The sequence below is a fragment of the Narcine bancroftii genome, chromosome 14, assembly GCF_036971445.1.
Source record: "Narcine bancroftii isolate sNarBan1 chromosome 14, sNarBan1.hap1, whole genome shotgun sequence".
Lineage (NCBI taxonomy): Eukaryota > Metazoa > Chordata > Chondrichthyes > Torpediniformes > Narcinidae > Narcine > Narcine bancroftii.
Window position 1 is genome coordinate 44414044 of NC_091482.1, and position 18661 is coordinate 44432704.

At 38.8% G+C, this 18661-nt stretch overlaps 1 protein-coding gene across 3 annotated transcripts in view; it reads right to left on the minus strand.

The window, feature by feature from the left end:
* Window positions 1-528: 528 nt before the first annotated feature.
* LOC138749900 (DNA-binding protein RFX7) overlaps window positions 529-18661 on the minus strand; it is an 83833-nt gene continuing 65700 nt past the window's right edge. For all 3 annotated transcript variants that reach the window (XM_069911931.1, XM_069911930.1, XM_069911932.1), the window contains 3 exons: window positions 18162-18369; window positions 13141-13445; window positions 529-6851 (listed from right to left, as the gene is read on the minus strand). In XM_069911931.1, coding sequence (XP_069768032.1) covers window positions 3531-6851; window positions 13141-13445; window positions 18162-18369 — 3834 coding nt within the window. In that variant the 3' untranslated portion in view covers window positions 529-3530. The remainder of the gene's footprint in view (window positions 6852-13140; window positions 13446-18161; window positions 18370-18661) is intronic.

Below are 18661 nucleotides of genomic sequence, written 5' to 3' on the forward strand. Positions count from 1 at the left end.
TGCCGGTCTCTCCCCCTTGCCTCATGCTGCCGGTCTCCCACCCCTCACCTCGCGCTGCTGGTCTCCCCCCTCGCCTCGCGCTGCCGGTCTCACCCCTCGCCTCGCGCTGCTGGTCTCCCCCCTCGCCTCGCGCTGCCGGTCTCCCCCCTCGCCTCGCGCTGCCGTCTCTCTCCCCACTTGCAGGTTTTTGGACCTTTCCGGATTTTAGATGTCTGGATAAAGGATTGTGTGCCTGTAACTGAAGCTAAAAAAAATTGCAATTTTATTATTTTCATTGTTTATGAAATTACTTCTATTGGTTCATTTGACAGAGACAAATTAAATAATTAATTTTGAATTATTCAATGTAAATTCGAGTGGAATCACCAGCGTTCATTGTTAGCTCTAGATGTCCCTGAAAAGACACACAAGAATTAACCACATTATTGTATCTTGAATTGTACAAAGCTGAGGTGAGGCAGATTACCTTCCTTGAAGGACGTGAATGAAGTGTTTATTTTTAAGTGACAGAGCAGTCTCAGACTAGTGTTCCTAAAATCACTTTATTTCCGATTTATTTACTGTGGTGGGATTCGAACTAAGACTCTAACTCAATGGTCAAAAACTCTTGACAGCTCCTGTAGGCCCTTAAGTGCTGCATCATCAGACCCGACAACTGGTTTCAAAAGAGGCTTTGTTAGTTCATAAATCGAACCAAGAACAGAGATGAAGAGCGACAGAAATGAACTGCAAAGTCTTTTTACTCAGTTATAGGAGGATATATTAAATCTCAAAAAAAGGTAGAAAAGGCATAAACTGGAAGTATTTTACCACTGGTGATTATTTCTAATTTCCAACAGCATAAACTTCATGATCAACAATATAACTCTACGCCTGGAATGATGTATTTAAGATGTTTAAACAAAGGAAGAACAAACAACTCCATTACTGAAAAGAGAAATAGAAAATAAATCAATAGCCAAAATTTAACACTTTAACAATGAGATGAACAATTCAGTTCCAGTGGCTAGCTAGATATTCTTAAGTATCAGTCTATCAAGATGGTTAATCTTAACAGCAAGCTTTACACAAGTAAACAAAATTTAGTTTAAGCTGTCTTTGATATTAGATTTTGAATTATGACTGCATTTCTAAATTTACTCTATTCAGTGAGACAATTATAAAAGTTACGAGATGCAGCACCCCCTTGTGGAGACAAATAGGGATGAGATGCAGCATTGACCCATATAAATCTCCATGTTACGACATCAGTGCTCAAACAGCCATCCTGTCTTGCTGGAAAGAACAGAAAGGACACGATGGGCGTCGACAAAAATTTGCGGTCATGACACATTTTCTAATTGCTGGGTTTGAGATGCTGAAGCTTATTCAATACTCTGCCAATAAGAGCACAACATTGTGCCTGACCTACCAACTATGAGCAAGCAACAAAAACAGTTTCTGTACATTTTCAAACTTCCATAAAATTGTTTCTTAATTTCTTTTTAAAATTGATGTTGCTTCTCAAAATTGCACCACTTTCCAGCTAATGGGATATTCCAAGCTCTTCACAGAATTGTATGAATTTTAATAAATTTAGGCCAATCATCCTGTTCGGACTGATATTGCTCCCAGACGAGGGTAAAAATGTTATGCGAGTCAAAATTCTTCTCACTTCAAAGATCTGATAGTAAACTACATAAAAAAGACCATTAAAGGTCATCATCCTTGGTTGTCAAAAATGCCCAAGACAGAACAGAAAGTGGGATCAACTATGTCAGGTTTACAATTAGCACTGCATTCAATCACTGGGGCAGCATGGTTGGCATAGCAGTTAGCAGGATGCCTTTATAGCGCCAGCGACCAGGTCTGGATTCAAATCTCGCGCTGTCTGTAAGGAGTTTGTACGTTCTCTCTGTATCTTCATGGGTTTTCCTCAGGGGCTCTGGTTTCCTCCCACCATTCAAAATGTACCAGGGGTGAAGGTTAATTGGGTGTAAATTGGTGGCACAGACTCGTGGGACGAAATGGCCTATTACCGTGCTGCTTGTCTACATTTAAATGAAACTTGGGAAGGTATTTGGTCTTTACACAAAATCCCTACAAGCAAGGGAGTAAATAAAAAAGAGTTGCACATAATTATATTACGTAAAGGTACTTAATTGGATTTTTTTAAAATATAAACCAGCACTATTTATTGCTTTTACCATTAGGAAGTAATTTTCTGAATACCTAAGTTCTTTTAGGAAGGGCACAAAGGATTTAAGTTCCACCTAACCTTGTCTGTACACCATTAGCATTGTTGGATCCATTTAAGTAGGTTAAAACTGTGGGTAAAATGCCTCTGAGGAATTTAGCATGAACAGATTATGTCATAAAATTGTCTCAAGGGAGAAACAAATAGACTAATATGCGCCCTTCACCAGAATCCATGTTAATCACGGTGCTGACAGTGGAAAAGTGTATGCTTTGCCAGAGAATTTTGCATTTTTGTTGTACTGCAATAACTGAGTACATTTTCCTTCACAAATAGTTATAAGCATCAGGGTAGGGGTAAAATACCAGGTAATGTCATAAATAAAGATGGTATTGAACAGTTCCCACTGATCTCACTAGAGGAGTTCAGTATTGTACTCTATGTCTCCAATCACCAATATTGGGCAAAAGCAAACAAGAAAATGTGGCTGAGATAAAACAATTTAACAACATATCACTGCTGGTTTTGTAAAGTTCAAAAGAACTTTCACAGATTAGTTGTAAAGAAAAGCCAGAGTTATAAAGTGATGCAACCAAAGATACAATGGACAGTCAGAATCTTTTGCCCAGGCTAAAACCTTAAAGGTGATGCTTGAGGCAAGTTTTTGTAAACAAAGTGGTTGGTGCCTGAAATCGGCTGCCAAGGCTCATGGTGGAAGCAGATATAATAACATTTAATAGACCTAGACAGACAAATGAATATGCAAGGAATCAATTATGTGCAGAAAAGGGTTTTTAGCTTAATTTGGAGATCATGCCAGTACAAACAAGAGACAAAGAACCTGTTCCTGTGCTGTACTGTTCTATGTTCGAAGATACTTGAAGTTAGATCTTAAAAGATGCTGGACTAAAGTTATGAGCAACTGCTTCAAATGATGATAGTCAGGAGGGAAAAATATGATTCAGCGTTCATTTGAACAGGACCTCTTCATTCACTAAGTATCTGAGCACTATTGACTTCAAAGAGGCGAAATGTATTTAGTTGACTGAAGTAATCTATCTACTAACAGCAGCAGAGCTTGTAAATGTACCCATTTCCATAAATGGATGGCATTTACACACAAACACACACAAATGTAGTCGCAGCAAAACATACAAGATGATGTCAAATTCACGTACCCAAAATGAAATTCTGGACACAAAATTAACAGAACTTAAAATGAAGATCTGTTATGCATTTTTCCTGGAATACACTTGTTTAGTAACAAATGTTTTTTCTTAAGGCAGGCATATCTATTAGGTCAAATATAACGAATCAGAAAATGTGTGCTATATATTTAACAGTACTCTTTGATTTAACCCAACATTTCAACTGTAGTATGGTCTTTACTTTCCACCCAGTCAAAACCTGAAGATTCATTACAGATCTGCTGGAATACTGCATCATCATTCAGTTCCTCCAGTGTAGGATCAACATCTTGCCCCTGTTGTTTACTTGGGTCAAACAGTAGATTTGTGTCTAAAGTGCTCAGATCATTTATGCTGCCTGAAAGCTCAGCAGGTAACCTGAGATCACTGGAGAAGTCAGATGATACTTGACCAACCACTTGCTGGTTCGGCTGAAGGCCATCTTCAACCAGAAAGTCTTTGACTGTACTGTGAAAATCCAACGATTGCACTCTGGATTCTGTTTGTGCTTGATTATCCTCAGAAATATAACCCAGCTGATCATGACTGATGTGTTTTGTTATATAACTGGGCTTCTGGAATTCAAAGACAGAAGAGCTTGGATTAGTCACCGGTTGCTGGTTGGCACAACCAAAAGTAGATGTCGTCTCTAGTATCTGAGTAAGGTTCATTCTTGCTGTGTAATTGGAGGGCAAGTTGTTTATTCCTAAGCCTCTCATGGCATCATCACCTTCAGAATCTAGTTTATTTAACAACACATTTGTAATCTTTTTAGTGTTGGTTTGCTTCTGGTAAGATGGGAAAGTAGTCTGCATCATAACCGACAAAGGGACAGATTGGCTTCGTTGGGCTATGCTGTTGGCACTATTATCTGAAATATTGTTAACAAATGTGTTGTGAACCTCTGGTGTCATTGGGCTCCCAAAAGGAGCCAAACTTGTTCTTGGCAGATTAATCATTGGACCAACTGTGCTTCCGCTGAGATTCCGCTGACGGATAGCAGGACTGACACTACGACACCGGAAATTATTGATCAATGAATGTATTCCTTTGTTGTCAAGAGGTGCTGGAACTACAAATCCCTCCTGCTTATTGCCATTAGCGACTGGAGCTGCGTGGTGTGGAAGAGGTGAAACTGGAGTAACACGGCCCAACTGTGCATCATGTCTGGACTGCAACTGCATGACATGGTGGTGGTACGGTTGCATCGTCTGTCCAGGAACTGCAAAGGCATGTGGTTTCCTAAAATGATCCTCTGCGAGTTTTTGGTAACTCGGAAGAATCGCAACACCACTGGTTGACACTGTTGAATTGTTTATTTCAGTATTGTATCCATTATTCATCCATTCAATTTTTGTTTTGTCTGGGTGAGTAGCCATTGGCCTCTGCATTGGTTTCACAGGGCTGCTGGAAATTACACTTGCATCTTGATAGGCTAGGCTAGAACTTATCGGAGTAAAAGCAAAAGGGTTCCGGCACTCAACGGGGCTTGGGGGCACGCTACTACTACAGTTTGAATGGGGTGTACCGATTGGCGTGTGTCTGCTGCTACCAAGTGCACTATCCACAGGTGTTGTTGGAGCCATTCTGGAGCTCGGACTAGAACATGTGTGAGAGCCAATCATTTCTGACGTAGGTGTTGGATTGGGCGTGGGAGTCAGGGTTGGTGTCGGGGTTGGTGTTGGAGTGCCACTGCTGTGGACTGGATGGTAGAATTGTCCAGCTTGATGCGATGACATCAGTGTATTCTGACTTCCTGAAGAATGACTGTGGGTAGGTATTCCCAACCCAGATCCATAATTAACATTCAAGGACATTTGCTCTTCAAATAACACCAACTCCTCTACAATACTGTCCTGCGTGAGATCATCATCAAACTGGAAGTAGTTCTCATTGGTCTGTGAACTTGAAGCTGTGAGATCCATCAAATTATCCTGCAGAGGTAACTGGTTTTTCAGTTCTATTTGATTGTGTCTTTGCAGCTGAACTGAATTAGAATCTTGGAGCTGGTTTTGAGCATGCATTTGTTGGTCATAAGGCTGCTGACCCAAGCCATTACATTCTACTGGGTTCCACGCAGGCTCTTGAAAATCAATGGTCCCTGGATTCCCTATTACACTCGTATTTACAGCTGGTTGCCTTTCTCCATCAGTCAAAAAACATTGATGGTTCTTTTTGATATGCTGGATGTCCATATGATCGGCAATCAGCTTTGTACTCGTGTCATTTCCCTGCAAAGTAAAAGAGTTCCCTTCCAACTCTGTTGTTTTGTTTTCCTGTAAGGGAGACATCTGTTCTGTAGCAGTCCGAATGCAATCTAAAGTCACCACTTGAATGTCAGATGAAGGGTTGGCTAATATACGAGTTATCCCTGTTGTATTCAGCTTAACAGTGATTTTGCTGGGTTTCTGAACCCCTGCAGGCGTTGCCTCATTTCTCACCACTGCCCCTGCAGAGCGTTTTGGAGGCGTACCTGCTACAGTGCAAGGACAGGCCTTCTGGTGATCTGCACTATCCAAAGTAGGTTCTAAAACCAGAGCCTTTTTTACAGGTGGCACCAGTGGTTCAGATACTGAACTTGAGGGAGACCGTTTCCTTGGACTCTTTGGGCATATCCCATTGTCTTTATGACACCTGGCAGGATCTGCATTGGATCTTGAATTAATGCTGGTGGTTGTCAAATTTGTAGTAGCACAGGAAATAATAAAAGCATTCTGATTATTTCCAACGACTGAAATGGCCAGATTTTCATTGTGCATAACCTTGCCTTCATTTTTGGTCTTTTTACCTTCAGCTTTCTGACCAGTACAGATTTTAGCTGCCTTCTCAGATGTTTTCCCATTTGACATCTTCATTTTTGCAGTGCCTTCAGTGTTACCCTTCGGTCCAGATGGGGAAGAACCAACACCTCTTCTGGGATCTTTCAAGTTTTTTGAATGATCTTGGCACAGAATCTGCTTTTCATCATTTGATATTGCTTCCTGTTCAAATTTGATGACCTCAGTGGTCGGTGTCGTTGTGGCACTACACGTTCTGGATCCAACAGCAGGAAGAGGAGTTGAGCCAACCCTCACAGTCGGTGAAGATTTTATTTTGTCTGCTGTTGTACTACTGTTGGCTGCAGATGATGTAGGCTTGGGAGATGCAGTATTGGGCGGGAGAGAGATTGTTGCCATCTTTACCACATTCAAAGAACTTGCATGAGATGTTGCAGAAACAACAGTTTTGATTGGGCTACTACTGGCCAAAAGTACCCTAGTTGGAGAGGTGAGAGCAAGCGTGTTAGTTGAAGGTGGTTTAGGTAAGATTTGATGATAACGTGGTCTCGAGCGATCATTATGTGGACTTGCAGGGATGTTCTGGATAGACTTCTGCTGTTTGACTGACTGCATATGTTGAGCAACAATCTGAACATTCAAAGGAAGGACCTTGCCTTCTGCTGGACCCAATGGACTTGGTGATGTCATCATCTGTCTGGTTCTTTGCATCTAAAAACAATACAGTTATACAAGAATTGTTCAAAGAATAATAGCTAAGATCATTCTTGCATACATTCAAAGGTGAGCAATTTTATTTGCCTGTACTGCATGGCAAAATATTAGTTAATAAGAATAAATCCAACTAATCCAAAATAATTTCCTTTACAATTAGTTTCAAAATCATTGCATGCTTAATTATTGAAAATTATTTTAAGAAAAAACCCGTGCACTATTCCCTTACATGTCACTATTAGTAATTTTACTGATTATGTAACTGAAAATGAAACATTAGCACTGGCATACTGAATTCAGTTGAAATTACATTGAGGGAAGTGTAATGGGGTGGTTAAGTTGTCCAATTCGTAACCAGAAGCCAAATCTACTTTCTCACATAGTACAACAATAATTTGAATTCAAGTCATTAAAGAAATCTGGAATCAAAAGCTACCATCAGCAATGGTGCCCATAAAGAGTGGTCTCTCAAAGTGAAATAACAGATTGCAGTTTCAATAGTCAAGGATTTGTCAAGCTTGAAATTTATGGCCAAGGAGGGAAAATACCTGTGGCAATTTGAGATAACCACGCAGGAAGCATTTAAACTTTGACCAAAAAGCAGGGACATTTTATTTAAAGCTGATAAAAGATGGAACAATAGAAAATATATTATAGATTAATAGGTATATTAGTTTGCTACAAAAAAAACATATATTGCAAACAGAAGTCAAAATCCAGAAAAAAATATATGAAGAGTTAACTGAAATGCCAGAGTAGATAAGGTAGTTGAAGATCAGTAAAATCTTTTGCATTTCACTGACATTTGAAATTTTTTGACTGAGGATTTTGATCTGGAGTGAGACATGCATTAAAGAAGCAACAAATAAACCCACCCAAAATTATTTCAGGAGACAGTCATGCCCTTTACATTTGATAGGAGCATGGATTTGGGTACTGGTCAGAACCAGGAAGATGTCACCAAAAGCCCAGCACACATGGACCCTGAAGACTGTGTTCAAGGAGCATTAACCCATGTATTCGGCCAAGTTGTACAAAGTTATTTTCTTCTCTCGGTCTGTGTGGATGAGATCAGGACTGCAGGGAGGAAGAGCAAACTGGCTACCAGGGATCATTCATGTGGGAGAGATAAACTGAACATATTAATACTGAACTGATGGTTACTTAAAATATTAAAGGAAATTTGTATTTTTCTCTGCTAGCCTGTTGATCATCCAATGTCAAGGACATCCCTTTGGGGTGAATAAGAAGCCCGGATAAGGAAGAAGATCCAGTTATCACTGTCATAAAGAACTTCCTCACATAATTACTGGTTAAATAATAGGGTCCGATGAGGAACTTAAGGATTATATTAGAAAGTTGAACAGAATGTGCAAATTGGAATAGGGTTAATTAGGTGTAAGTGCTGAATGTTTGACTGATTAATTAAGGAGACGGGTTGGGTGGGGGGGAGGGGAAGAAGGAAGATTCAATTCACAAAACAACAGCACTTAATTTTGGATGGAGGGCTCAACTCCTTTTGGATAGACAAGTTAATTATACTGAGAAGAGTTCCATGGCAAATCAAATAAATAGGGCTGTTAGGGCATAAGCGAAATACAGGCAATCCCCAGGTTGAAAACGCCTGATTTACAAGCAGCTTATTTACAAACGCACCGAGAAGCAGACCAGAAGTAGAATGCCGTTAAGTTCCGATTTGAGTGTGGTTCACTTGTGCGATCCTGTCGTCACTCATCAAAGTGGGGGGGGGGGCGGCTGGGATTTGGGGGGAGGGAAGGGGCACAGGTGAGGTGAGGGGGGGGAGCAGTGGGAGGGAGTAGGTGCAAGCAGGAGAGAGCGGGTATAAGTGAGCAGAGCAGGTGGGGAGGAGATAGGCGGGCAAGAGGGAGGTGTGTAGCAGGTGGGCATGGACGGAAGTGAGGGAACTGGTGACGGGGAAGAAGGTGGGAGGGAGGACGGAGTGAAGGGGCTGGGCGCGGATCGGAAGGAGAGGTGCGGGAGGGCCATGGGGTTGTTGTTGCTGTCATCACCTAGCATCGCAAAAGAGTAGCTATCTCTTCATCACGTTCTCCCGTGAGTGTTAACTTCTAATCTTGATCTTACGACATATGTAGTTAATTTTATTATGTACTGTATCAATATGTTTAAGATGTTTTAGCGTATTGGGATGTGTTTTATATGCATATAAAGGTAAAATATATGAAGATAAACATAAGAACAATGGGTACATGTTCTGACTTGCATACCAATCCGAATTAAAGACAGTTTAAGTAATGGAACTCGTTTTTAACCCAGGGACTTGCTGTAATGTGGGAGGTGGGGATTGGGTTACGTTGGTGCAACTAGTTTTGGTTTAAAAAAAAATCTAAGTTAAAGAGAAAGAACGAAGTATTAGTGCAACATCATAATACAAGTTACGATAAAGCAGTGTGACAGGAGGGAGAGTGTAGCCAGCAACCAGAATCAAAAGGTGCAAACCCAATGATTAAATGTCAAAATTGAAGTAAAAAAATGACAATGAATTCACAGGATTGATGAAGTGATGACATAAAGAGACACTAATGATGCATCTGTTAGCAAATGAATATAACCAGAAAATATTGAAAATACTCTGGTACATGAGTATTTCCAGCATTTTTTGCTTTTATTTCAGTTTTCCAGCAACTGCAGTTTTATTTTTGATTTTCCCTTGTTCAGAGCTCAACAGTTCAGGGTAATTGGCAATGCAGAAAGATGGACACTACCAAAAATCTTGACTCAAATTTAAGGAAGAGTCAATCTGGGCAAATAGAAACAAATCACTGTCCTGCCTTTCACCCTCTACCCCCCACAGTAATTATGTTGCTGTTCATGGTGTCCTATCAAAAAAATAAAGGAGGTTTGTCACACGTAACTATAATCATGGAAACTTGACTTTTTACACAGGTTGAGAAAATCAACCTCACAAAAGCAGTCTTGAGGATAAATTCATAAAACGTGTGGACCAAACAGGGAACACTTTTTTCATATTCAGCTATATATAATAAAACAGTATTAGTGAGCAAAAAGCCATGTGCTGGAGCAGCATCAGGGTCAAGCAGCATCAATGGGAGAAAACGAATGGTTTTAGGTGGGAACCCTTCATCAAGACTCCAATGTGAAATTCTTTCTCTCCCACTGGTGCTGCTCGACCTGCTCCAGCAGACTGATGCTCCACATTATAGCATCTGCACTCTCTTGTCCTGCGAGGATAAAATTAGTGATCGCAAGGCAAGGATCCTTTGGAAAGAATAATCATGGTATGACAGAATTTCCATATTTAATTTAAGTGTGGAAAACTCCAGTAACTAGCAAGTTTACTAGTAAGTGTGGGATGCATTTAAAGCTTTTTTGAGAGGACAAATTATTAGTTTTACAATTAGGTTGAAACAACTGTGCTTAGCTGAGTCAGAAAGATTGGAACAGGAAATTGGAGTTTTAGAGAAAGAGCTACAAAAGGAGAAATTGCATAAGGAGAAGAGGAATAAATTGGATGCTCTGAAATTGGAATATAATACATTATAAACTTTGAAAGATTAAAACAATGATCTAATCAGAGATATCATGAGTTAGGAGATAAAACACACAAAATATTGGCATGGCAGTTGAAATCTGAACAGATGTCAAGAAGAATAAAAGCAATGAGGAAAAATTCAGGGGTATCTTATAGATTGCAAGATATTAATGAACGGTTAAAGGACTTTTATAGGAAATTATATACTACAGGATGAGTGTAAAATAGAGGATTTTTTAAGTGGACTACAGTTACCACAGTTGAATGACTGAACTAGGGATCAGTTAGAAAGAGCAACTGGTTTGGGAGAATTAAGAACGGCTTTGAATTCAATGCTGAATGGTAAATCTCTAGGAGAGGATGGATTTATGGTAGAATTTTATAAAAAATCCCACAATTTAGCTTTTCCGGTATTTGAGGAAGTTCTTCAACAGGTATCGGAAACACAGTTGGTGCCAGAATCATTTTCTCAAGCAATTATTACAGTGATTCTTAAAAAATATAAAGATTTGTTAAGTCATGGATCTTATAGGTCAATTTCATTATTGAATGTAGACTATAAGATTTTAACTAAAGTTTTGGCAAATAGATTAGCACAGTATTTACCGAATTTGATTCATATTGCTCAAATGGGTTTTATAGAAGGGAGATATTCAGCGGATAATGTGGTTGTTAAATTGTTTGATTCATGTTTCAAGTGGTCAAAGTGTATTAAGTATTTACGTATTAAAGTGAGTAAAAATATAAATCAATTAGTAGATCTGAATTATTTACCATTATGATCTGCAATAAAAGGATTTGAATAAATGGAAGGATTTACCGTTAACGTTGGTAAGAAGAGTGAACTGAATAAAAATGAACATATTTCCTACATTACAATTTTTTTTCAGAATCTACCTTGTAAAATATAGAACAGATTTTTTTAAGGATTTAAATGTGGTGAGGAAATTTTTATGGAAGGGAAAGATGACACGTGTTTCAATGCATAAACTAATTTGGAAATATATCTTCGGTGGTATGCAGTTACCAAATTTTGAGAATTATTATAAGGCAGCTCAATCGAGAGTTATTAATAGAATGTTTGATTTAGATAGTTTGGTTACTTGGTTAGACATGAATTGGAGAGATTAGAAGAGATCATTTTATTTATAAGTGGACAAGTAAAACTTAATAATTGTAAATCTCTGGTTTTGTTTCATTTGATAAGTATATGGGAGGAGGTTACTAAAATGATAGGAATGTCAGGTGGATTATCCAGATATACTCCTTTGTTGCAAAATATGAGTTTACCTTTTACAATTGACAATAACCTCCTTAAAATTTGGAACCAGAAAGGAATAAGAACGATAAATGATTGTTTTGAGGTGACTTGCTTTTTTATCATTTGATAGGTTGAAGGATAAATATCAAATTCCTAATAATACTCTTTTTTGTTATTATCAACTTAAATCAATGTTGTATGATTGTTTAGGGAGACATTTGGAGTTACCTGAAGAATAATTATTTGAAGTATTAATTCAAGATGGGGGAAGGAAAGGATTTATTGTATAAATTATTACAACGGAAATTTCCTAAGGGGGAATTTGCATAAATCACAACTTAAATGGGAGAAAGATTTGGTTTGATATCGATAATAGATAATTGGAGGAAGATTAATAAAGATTAATAAAGATACTATGACAAAGTTAGTTAATATTAGGTTTAGGTTGGTCACATAACTTTATACATCAATTATATTTAACTCATGAACATTTGAAATTATATAAACTGAGGGCTTCAGATTTGTGTTTTCGATGCATTGAGCAGAAGGGTACATTTTTGCATTCAGTTTGGGCATATGATAAGATTAAAGGTTTTTGGGCTAAATTAAGAGACTGTTTGCAAGAAATCTTGAAAGTGCAATTTTCTCTAGACCCAAAGATCCTTTTAAATGGGGAGCTTACTGAAATAGCTTTGTTACTACATAAATTAGATAAATTTCAAATGGCATTTTTGAGATTGGCTTTAGCTGTAGCAAGGAAATGTATAGCTGTTTCATGGAAAGATCAGATGGAGCTTAGTTTACAAATGTGGCATTCAGAAATAAGGACATGTATACCAATAGAGAAGATAACATAATTTAAGAGACCAATATTATAGATTTTAAAAGATTGGAGCCCATATTTGGATTATTTTAATTTGAAAATCTGAAACTAGTCGTATGCAGCTGGGCCTCCGCATTGAATAGTAAATGAATGATTGAAGTTGTTCTCCTTATCTCTTCTTTTATTTTTCCTTTTTTATGGAGAGGGGTAGATATAGGTGAAGGGGAGGGGTAAAGGGGGAGTGGGGTGGTTAGGTTTGTAGATCTTGTAGTTTTTTTTCTATGTAACCATGCAAATTTTCTTTTGATAATTTGTTAATTCTAATTCTGTAACTGTGGTTATTACTTAGTTTTCTAATGAATAAAATATATTTTTTTAAAAAGTGTGGCAAACTCAAGTATGAAAATAAGATCCTACACTGAAATGGTTAATTACACACTAAGAAGGAAGAAAGGTCTAAAGTAATTGAAACATTGCATTAAAATGCATTTCAGAAGATGAACAAGGGTGAAGAATATTATCGGGTAATGCGTCTCCAGATCAACACTCGGGAAATTTTAATCAAACCATGACCTTGAAACTGGATCAACATCCTTCCCACAACCCTACTCCCAACCGTCCTTACTTTGTTATTATTAACTATCTTCACATTGAACCATTAATAACCTACTTGGATTGGACTGGGAACAGTTGCCACGACTATGCCAATGGTGGGCTGTGGAGAAAGCAAAGCAGGGCTTCCATTGGGAACGTTTGCTACTCCTCCAACACTGGGGCCTTCCATCTTCTTCATGTGTTGCTCACTTGGTAGTGGAGACTGCAGTTTCTGTTCTTGTTGTTTCTTCAGCGTGTTTTGCTGAATTTTGCGCTGTAATTGTTGTTTGGCATCTATTGATGGGGAAAGCAACGTCTTCACCTGGGGCTGGAAGGAATTGCTTTCAGCCATAGGCACAAAAGCAGAAGGTTGTTTCCCTCCTGCAACAAAGAAAACGACCAACCATAAACATCAAAACACTGAATAAGCCAACAAAACGCAAGGCAATGAGGTTACACAGCTTTGAAATGCGTGGCTTCTGATTTGGTGAGCTGTTTACTATTCTATTTTTTATGATAATCATTTGACCACATGTGGTTTCAACTCGGTTTTCTGGTCTTCTGACAAAAATGGAAACTATGCTATGATTGTTGAAATAAGCCATTCGATTTTCACAAAGCTCTATCGCCTGTGAACATATTAGTTCCTCATGGAACCAATTTTTTTTTTACATTTCAATTGAAACACCAGGTCCATGAACAGACACATTATTTCTCTTTGCATTTAAAAAAAAACAATTAGTCATGAAATAAATGCATAAGCATCTGCATTTTAAATTTGGCTAGGAACCAGTTGCTAATTGCTTCTTGCTTTTGTATTCTTTTAGAGGTAAAATACTTGGGTGTAAGTCGGCTTATTTTAATGTGATAGAACAAAACAAATGACAAAACATCTTGCTACCAGCTGGTCAACAGGATGCCATGGTCAGGAATAGAGAACTATTCAGATTTTGTCACTCATCTCAACATCAAACATATTAATGATGGCAACTATCTTTACAAAGTTGATAAAAAATACATAGAAATGAAAATCATAAGACATTTTAGAGACAGAGCTAAAGCAAATAAACAATCAATAACTGGCTACTGTTTATACAACACAAGAGGCCAATCAACCCACAGAATCAAGACCAACACTTAAAGCAGTCCCAGAGATGGCTTTAACATCCGTTTCTGCTAGCCCACTCCCTGTTCTCCCTCCCCCCCCCCCTCCCTCCCATATCCACCTATTACTTCCTGCCTCTGGGAGGGACTGTACTTCCCACCTCCCCCACCCACCACACCTTCCCCTGCCCCTCCCTCCCACCATTTTATTTGGGGACCCACCTATATTTTGCTCATAACTTGATGAAGGGCTTAAGCCCAAAACTTTGGTTCTGTATATTAATCTTTGTAAAATAAAGTTTTATTTTTCCTGCTTTCTTCAGCATTGTATTTTTATCTTAAGGCAGCCCCATTTCTCCACTCCAAATCACCCCCCCCCCCAATCTATCACCTGTTCTTATCTATATACCAAAGCCAATTTGCCTATCAGCAGGTCTTTAGTAGGTGGGTACAGAGAATTTGGGGGAAGCAGTAGATCACACATGACCACAAGGAGAACATAAAAACTCCACTGGATGACAATGCAGATCAGAACTGAGCCTGGCTCATTCAGCTATGAGGCAAATATTCAAGATGCAATGCCAATGTTTAATATTCTAACCTATCCTCCACTTGCGAAGTAATATCATCATGAAGACTTAACTGTCATTACATTCATCTCCTGATCAGTTCAAAGATGGATCTGATGTAGTCTTTATTTTCAATCATGCCACATATGCTGTTACAGAGTTCTGTGTTGTGTATTGGCCTATGTGTGGTGTGGTTTTATGTTAAAAAGTGACAGTTTGCCTTTAAGAGCCACGGTGAAGGTGGACTGCTGAGAGAGTGGGAGACAGACTGAGCATGTGCAGAAAATGATCTAAAGATTTCTGGACTTGAGATGATAAACCACCACTGGGGGTGCTGTGGAGTGGAAGGAGGCCCAGAGCACATCATGGTCTAGAGGACAGTTTAGAATGTTGGGATTTCAAAAGGGATGAACATTCTGAAGGCACCCAGAAGGATCCGGACCAAGCCAGTAGTTCCTCTCTCTGCAAGCAACACAAGACAACTTTGAATTTTGTGCTCTCTCTCTCTCTCTCTCAAAGATCTTTTGGCTTCAGTTTACCAAACAAACTGAATTTTGTTTATGATCTTTGCTTTGGTTGAGATCAAAGTTTTGTGAGTCTTGTGTGTTTTGTGTCTGTTTTTTTTCATTGGGCTGGTTGGAAGTGTAGCTTAGACTTTGATTACGTATGTTATATTTAGGCTGTTAATAGTTTTACACTGTTATAAAAAGTTGCATAGTCATTAATGGGCACTGTTATAAAAGGGGGGATTTTGAATTAAAGTTTGAAGGTGAATTTTTTGTTAATAAAGTAATTGTTCAGCTTTACCCCTGTGTGATCGGCCTTCTTTGTGGTTACTGGTTTGATCTTGTCACAATGCACAAAACAGCCTGTGATGGCACAAACACATTGGGGGGAGAGAGAGAAACATGAAAAAAAATGTGGTCCTTTTAAGCCTGCTTTACCACAATTTCCATATCATATTTCTGCTCTCTTAACTTCCTTGGTGCCATATGTCTGAAAAAAATACTAGCTTTTTTTTCCTCAATATATTGGTCAACTTAGCTTCCAGTGCATACTTGTAAATAATTCTTGTAAAGGGGAAGAAATGGGGAAAAAAAGCAAGGAGGAAAAGGCTGAAGAAACTGCACTTTGATAGAAGGGGACAGGGGATCATGGAAAGTTCTTCCCCACCCACCTGTATTCAACCTGTTAGCTTGTGCTCCTGCCCTCCCCCACCCTTTTATATTTGGGCTTCAGTTCTTTTTCTTGACAGTTCTGAAGAAAGGGTTTAGCACAAAATGTACCCTCTGCCTGGAAAGGAGGCCACACATTGAAAGGCCAATCACACCCAGATACACACGCTTCTCCTTCTTCCCATTGAGGGAGCTCAGGAGTATGAAAACATACCAACAGGCCTTAAAGACCATTTCTTCCCCACAACCATCAGGCTCCTGAATGAACCCCATAGCACACTGCCCTTGTTTAGTGATCACTGATCTTCCTATTCATGGTAATCCTCTGATAAATTGTGCTCTATCTATGGATGTCATAGCAGAGATAACCTGTTGGCCTGTTTGCAGAAGGACCCTTCTCTATATTAAGCATCTTGTGACAAATAAATATGAACCACCTAATTCATTAAAAAAGTGCAATTTTTCTTTCAAAACCCCTGAACAATCTGACACTCCATTTTAAACAATCATTCTACTGTTTACAATTCCACAAGTTAAAAATACAGGATGTGCTGCAACAGACCTCATTGATGGAGTCATGAAAGTCATAGAACACTACAGCACCGAAGCAGGCCCTTTGATCCATCTCATCTGTGGCAAACTATCATGGGGCCTAGCCCCAATTTCCTGCACCTGGACCATAGCCCTCCAAACTCCCCACATCCACGTGCAGTCCAAATTTTTCTTTCATGTCAAAATCAAGCTTCCATTCACCACTTCTGCTGGCAGCTTGTTTCACACTCTTGCCACTGTCTACGTGAAGTTCTCACTAATGTTCCCCTTAAACATTTCCCCTTTCACTCTTAACCCAAGACCTCTAATTCCCGTCTCACCCAACCTCGGTGGAAATGCCTGCTTGTATTTACTCTATCCATACTGCTCATAATTTTGTATTCATTTATCAAATCTCCCCTCATTCTTTTACGCTCCAGGGAATAAAGTCCTGACTTGCTTAACCTTTCCGAGTAACTCAGTTCAAGTCCTGGCATCATCCTTGTTAATCTTCTCTGCACTCTTTCAATCTTAATATCTGTCCTGCAGTTAGGGGACCAAAGCTCCACACTATACTTCACACTTGGCCTCACCAATGCTTTATACAACTATTCCAACTTCTATACTCAATACTTTAATTGATGAAGGCCAACATGCCAAAAGTTCTCTTTACAATTCTATCATAAAAAATGGTACAAATACCCTCAGTTCCCCATGAAGTACGCCACAAAATGTCAGGGTTGATACAATGAGTAAATAAACATTTAATAGCAAAAAAAATGATAATCACTTGGAAATAATGATGAACCATGTAAATTTAATTTTATGAACCACTCCATATGCCATCAAAAGATATTGCCTGATTTTATAAATTATTATTTAATAAAACCTGGCTCATCTTTTGTAATTCTAAGCTCTCCCCAATCTTTATTTTAGTTCCAACATGCAAATGAAATTATTGCATTTCTTGGTGAAAATTCTTGAATCCAGTGGGTTGACAGCCTAGTTTTCGTAAATTTACTGATAATCCAGATGTTCTGTCGAAGATGCCATGTTGGACGAGACCGAATTTGTGCAATTCTCTTCTGTAATCCCTTTGGGAACAATGGAAGCAAATGTTGGACAACATAATGGGTTGGCAGCGGGTGGTGCTGCTGTCTCAAAGTTCCAATGATTTGGGGTCAAATCATGATTAAATCTGTACTCTGTGTGGAGTGTGTACGCTATCTCTGTAACCGAGTAATTGGAGTCTCCACTGTGTGTTTCAGTCTCCTCCAAAAGACAGGCTCGCAGATCAAGCGGCAACTGTAAATTCCACGTTAACATGGGGAACTGGCAAAAGGAAATCAAAGGGGAGATGATGGGCATGTGTGATTAAGTTGCTGGGCTACAGAAAAATCCTCAGGACTTTGCTGAGTGGCAGCTAGTGTGGATCTGATGGACCAAATAGCCTCTTCTAGTATTAAACTAAGTCAAGGCAAGTATTAGTCAGATGAATTTCAACATGATCACAAAGCTGTATCTATCAGGAAAAAGGAGGAACAACTCTTCCCATAACAGATTATGTACTTAAACTTCCTAAACAAATATTGGATAGAATATTGTACTTGATAATCCACTTCCTTTAAACTTTGAGAAATAGTAAAATGCAGAAATTAGTGTGAAGATATTTAAATGGAGAAAGGCTTGGCAAATATCCTACACACACGGTTACTCACCTGAAGGTGCACCAGCCATCACTGACAACGCAGCAACGGATTTCGTGCCAATATAGTGGCTGGTGACAAGGAAGCGAGCTAGGTCGACCACAGAATCAAATTTGCGGATTAGTACTTTCTGGGCCCACTCACACACCAGACTGCAAGCGGCAGACCTGACCTCTTCATCAATACTCTGGAAATGTCCTGTGCAGTCTGATCCTTCAGACTAGAAAATGCAATCAAACATAAGATTGTTACTAATATTGTATAGTTAAAATAAAATACAAAGAAAATGGGAAACATTTCTGGCTACTCAATTATTTTCTATCTCAAAACCATTTGAGATGGGTCCAATTCAGTGATAGAAATTCAACTACTTTAATTTAACAACATAAATAATTAAATGTAAATAGATCAACTGGTTTAAAAAAAATCCCTCAAAAAAGTACAACCTGGGACAGAAGATACTATTCTTGATATTAAATTTCAGGACATATAATAAAAAACAACATTGAACA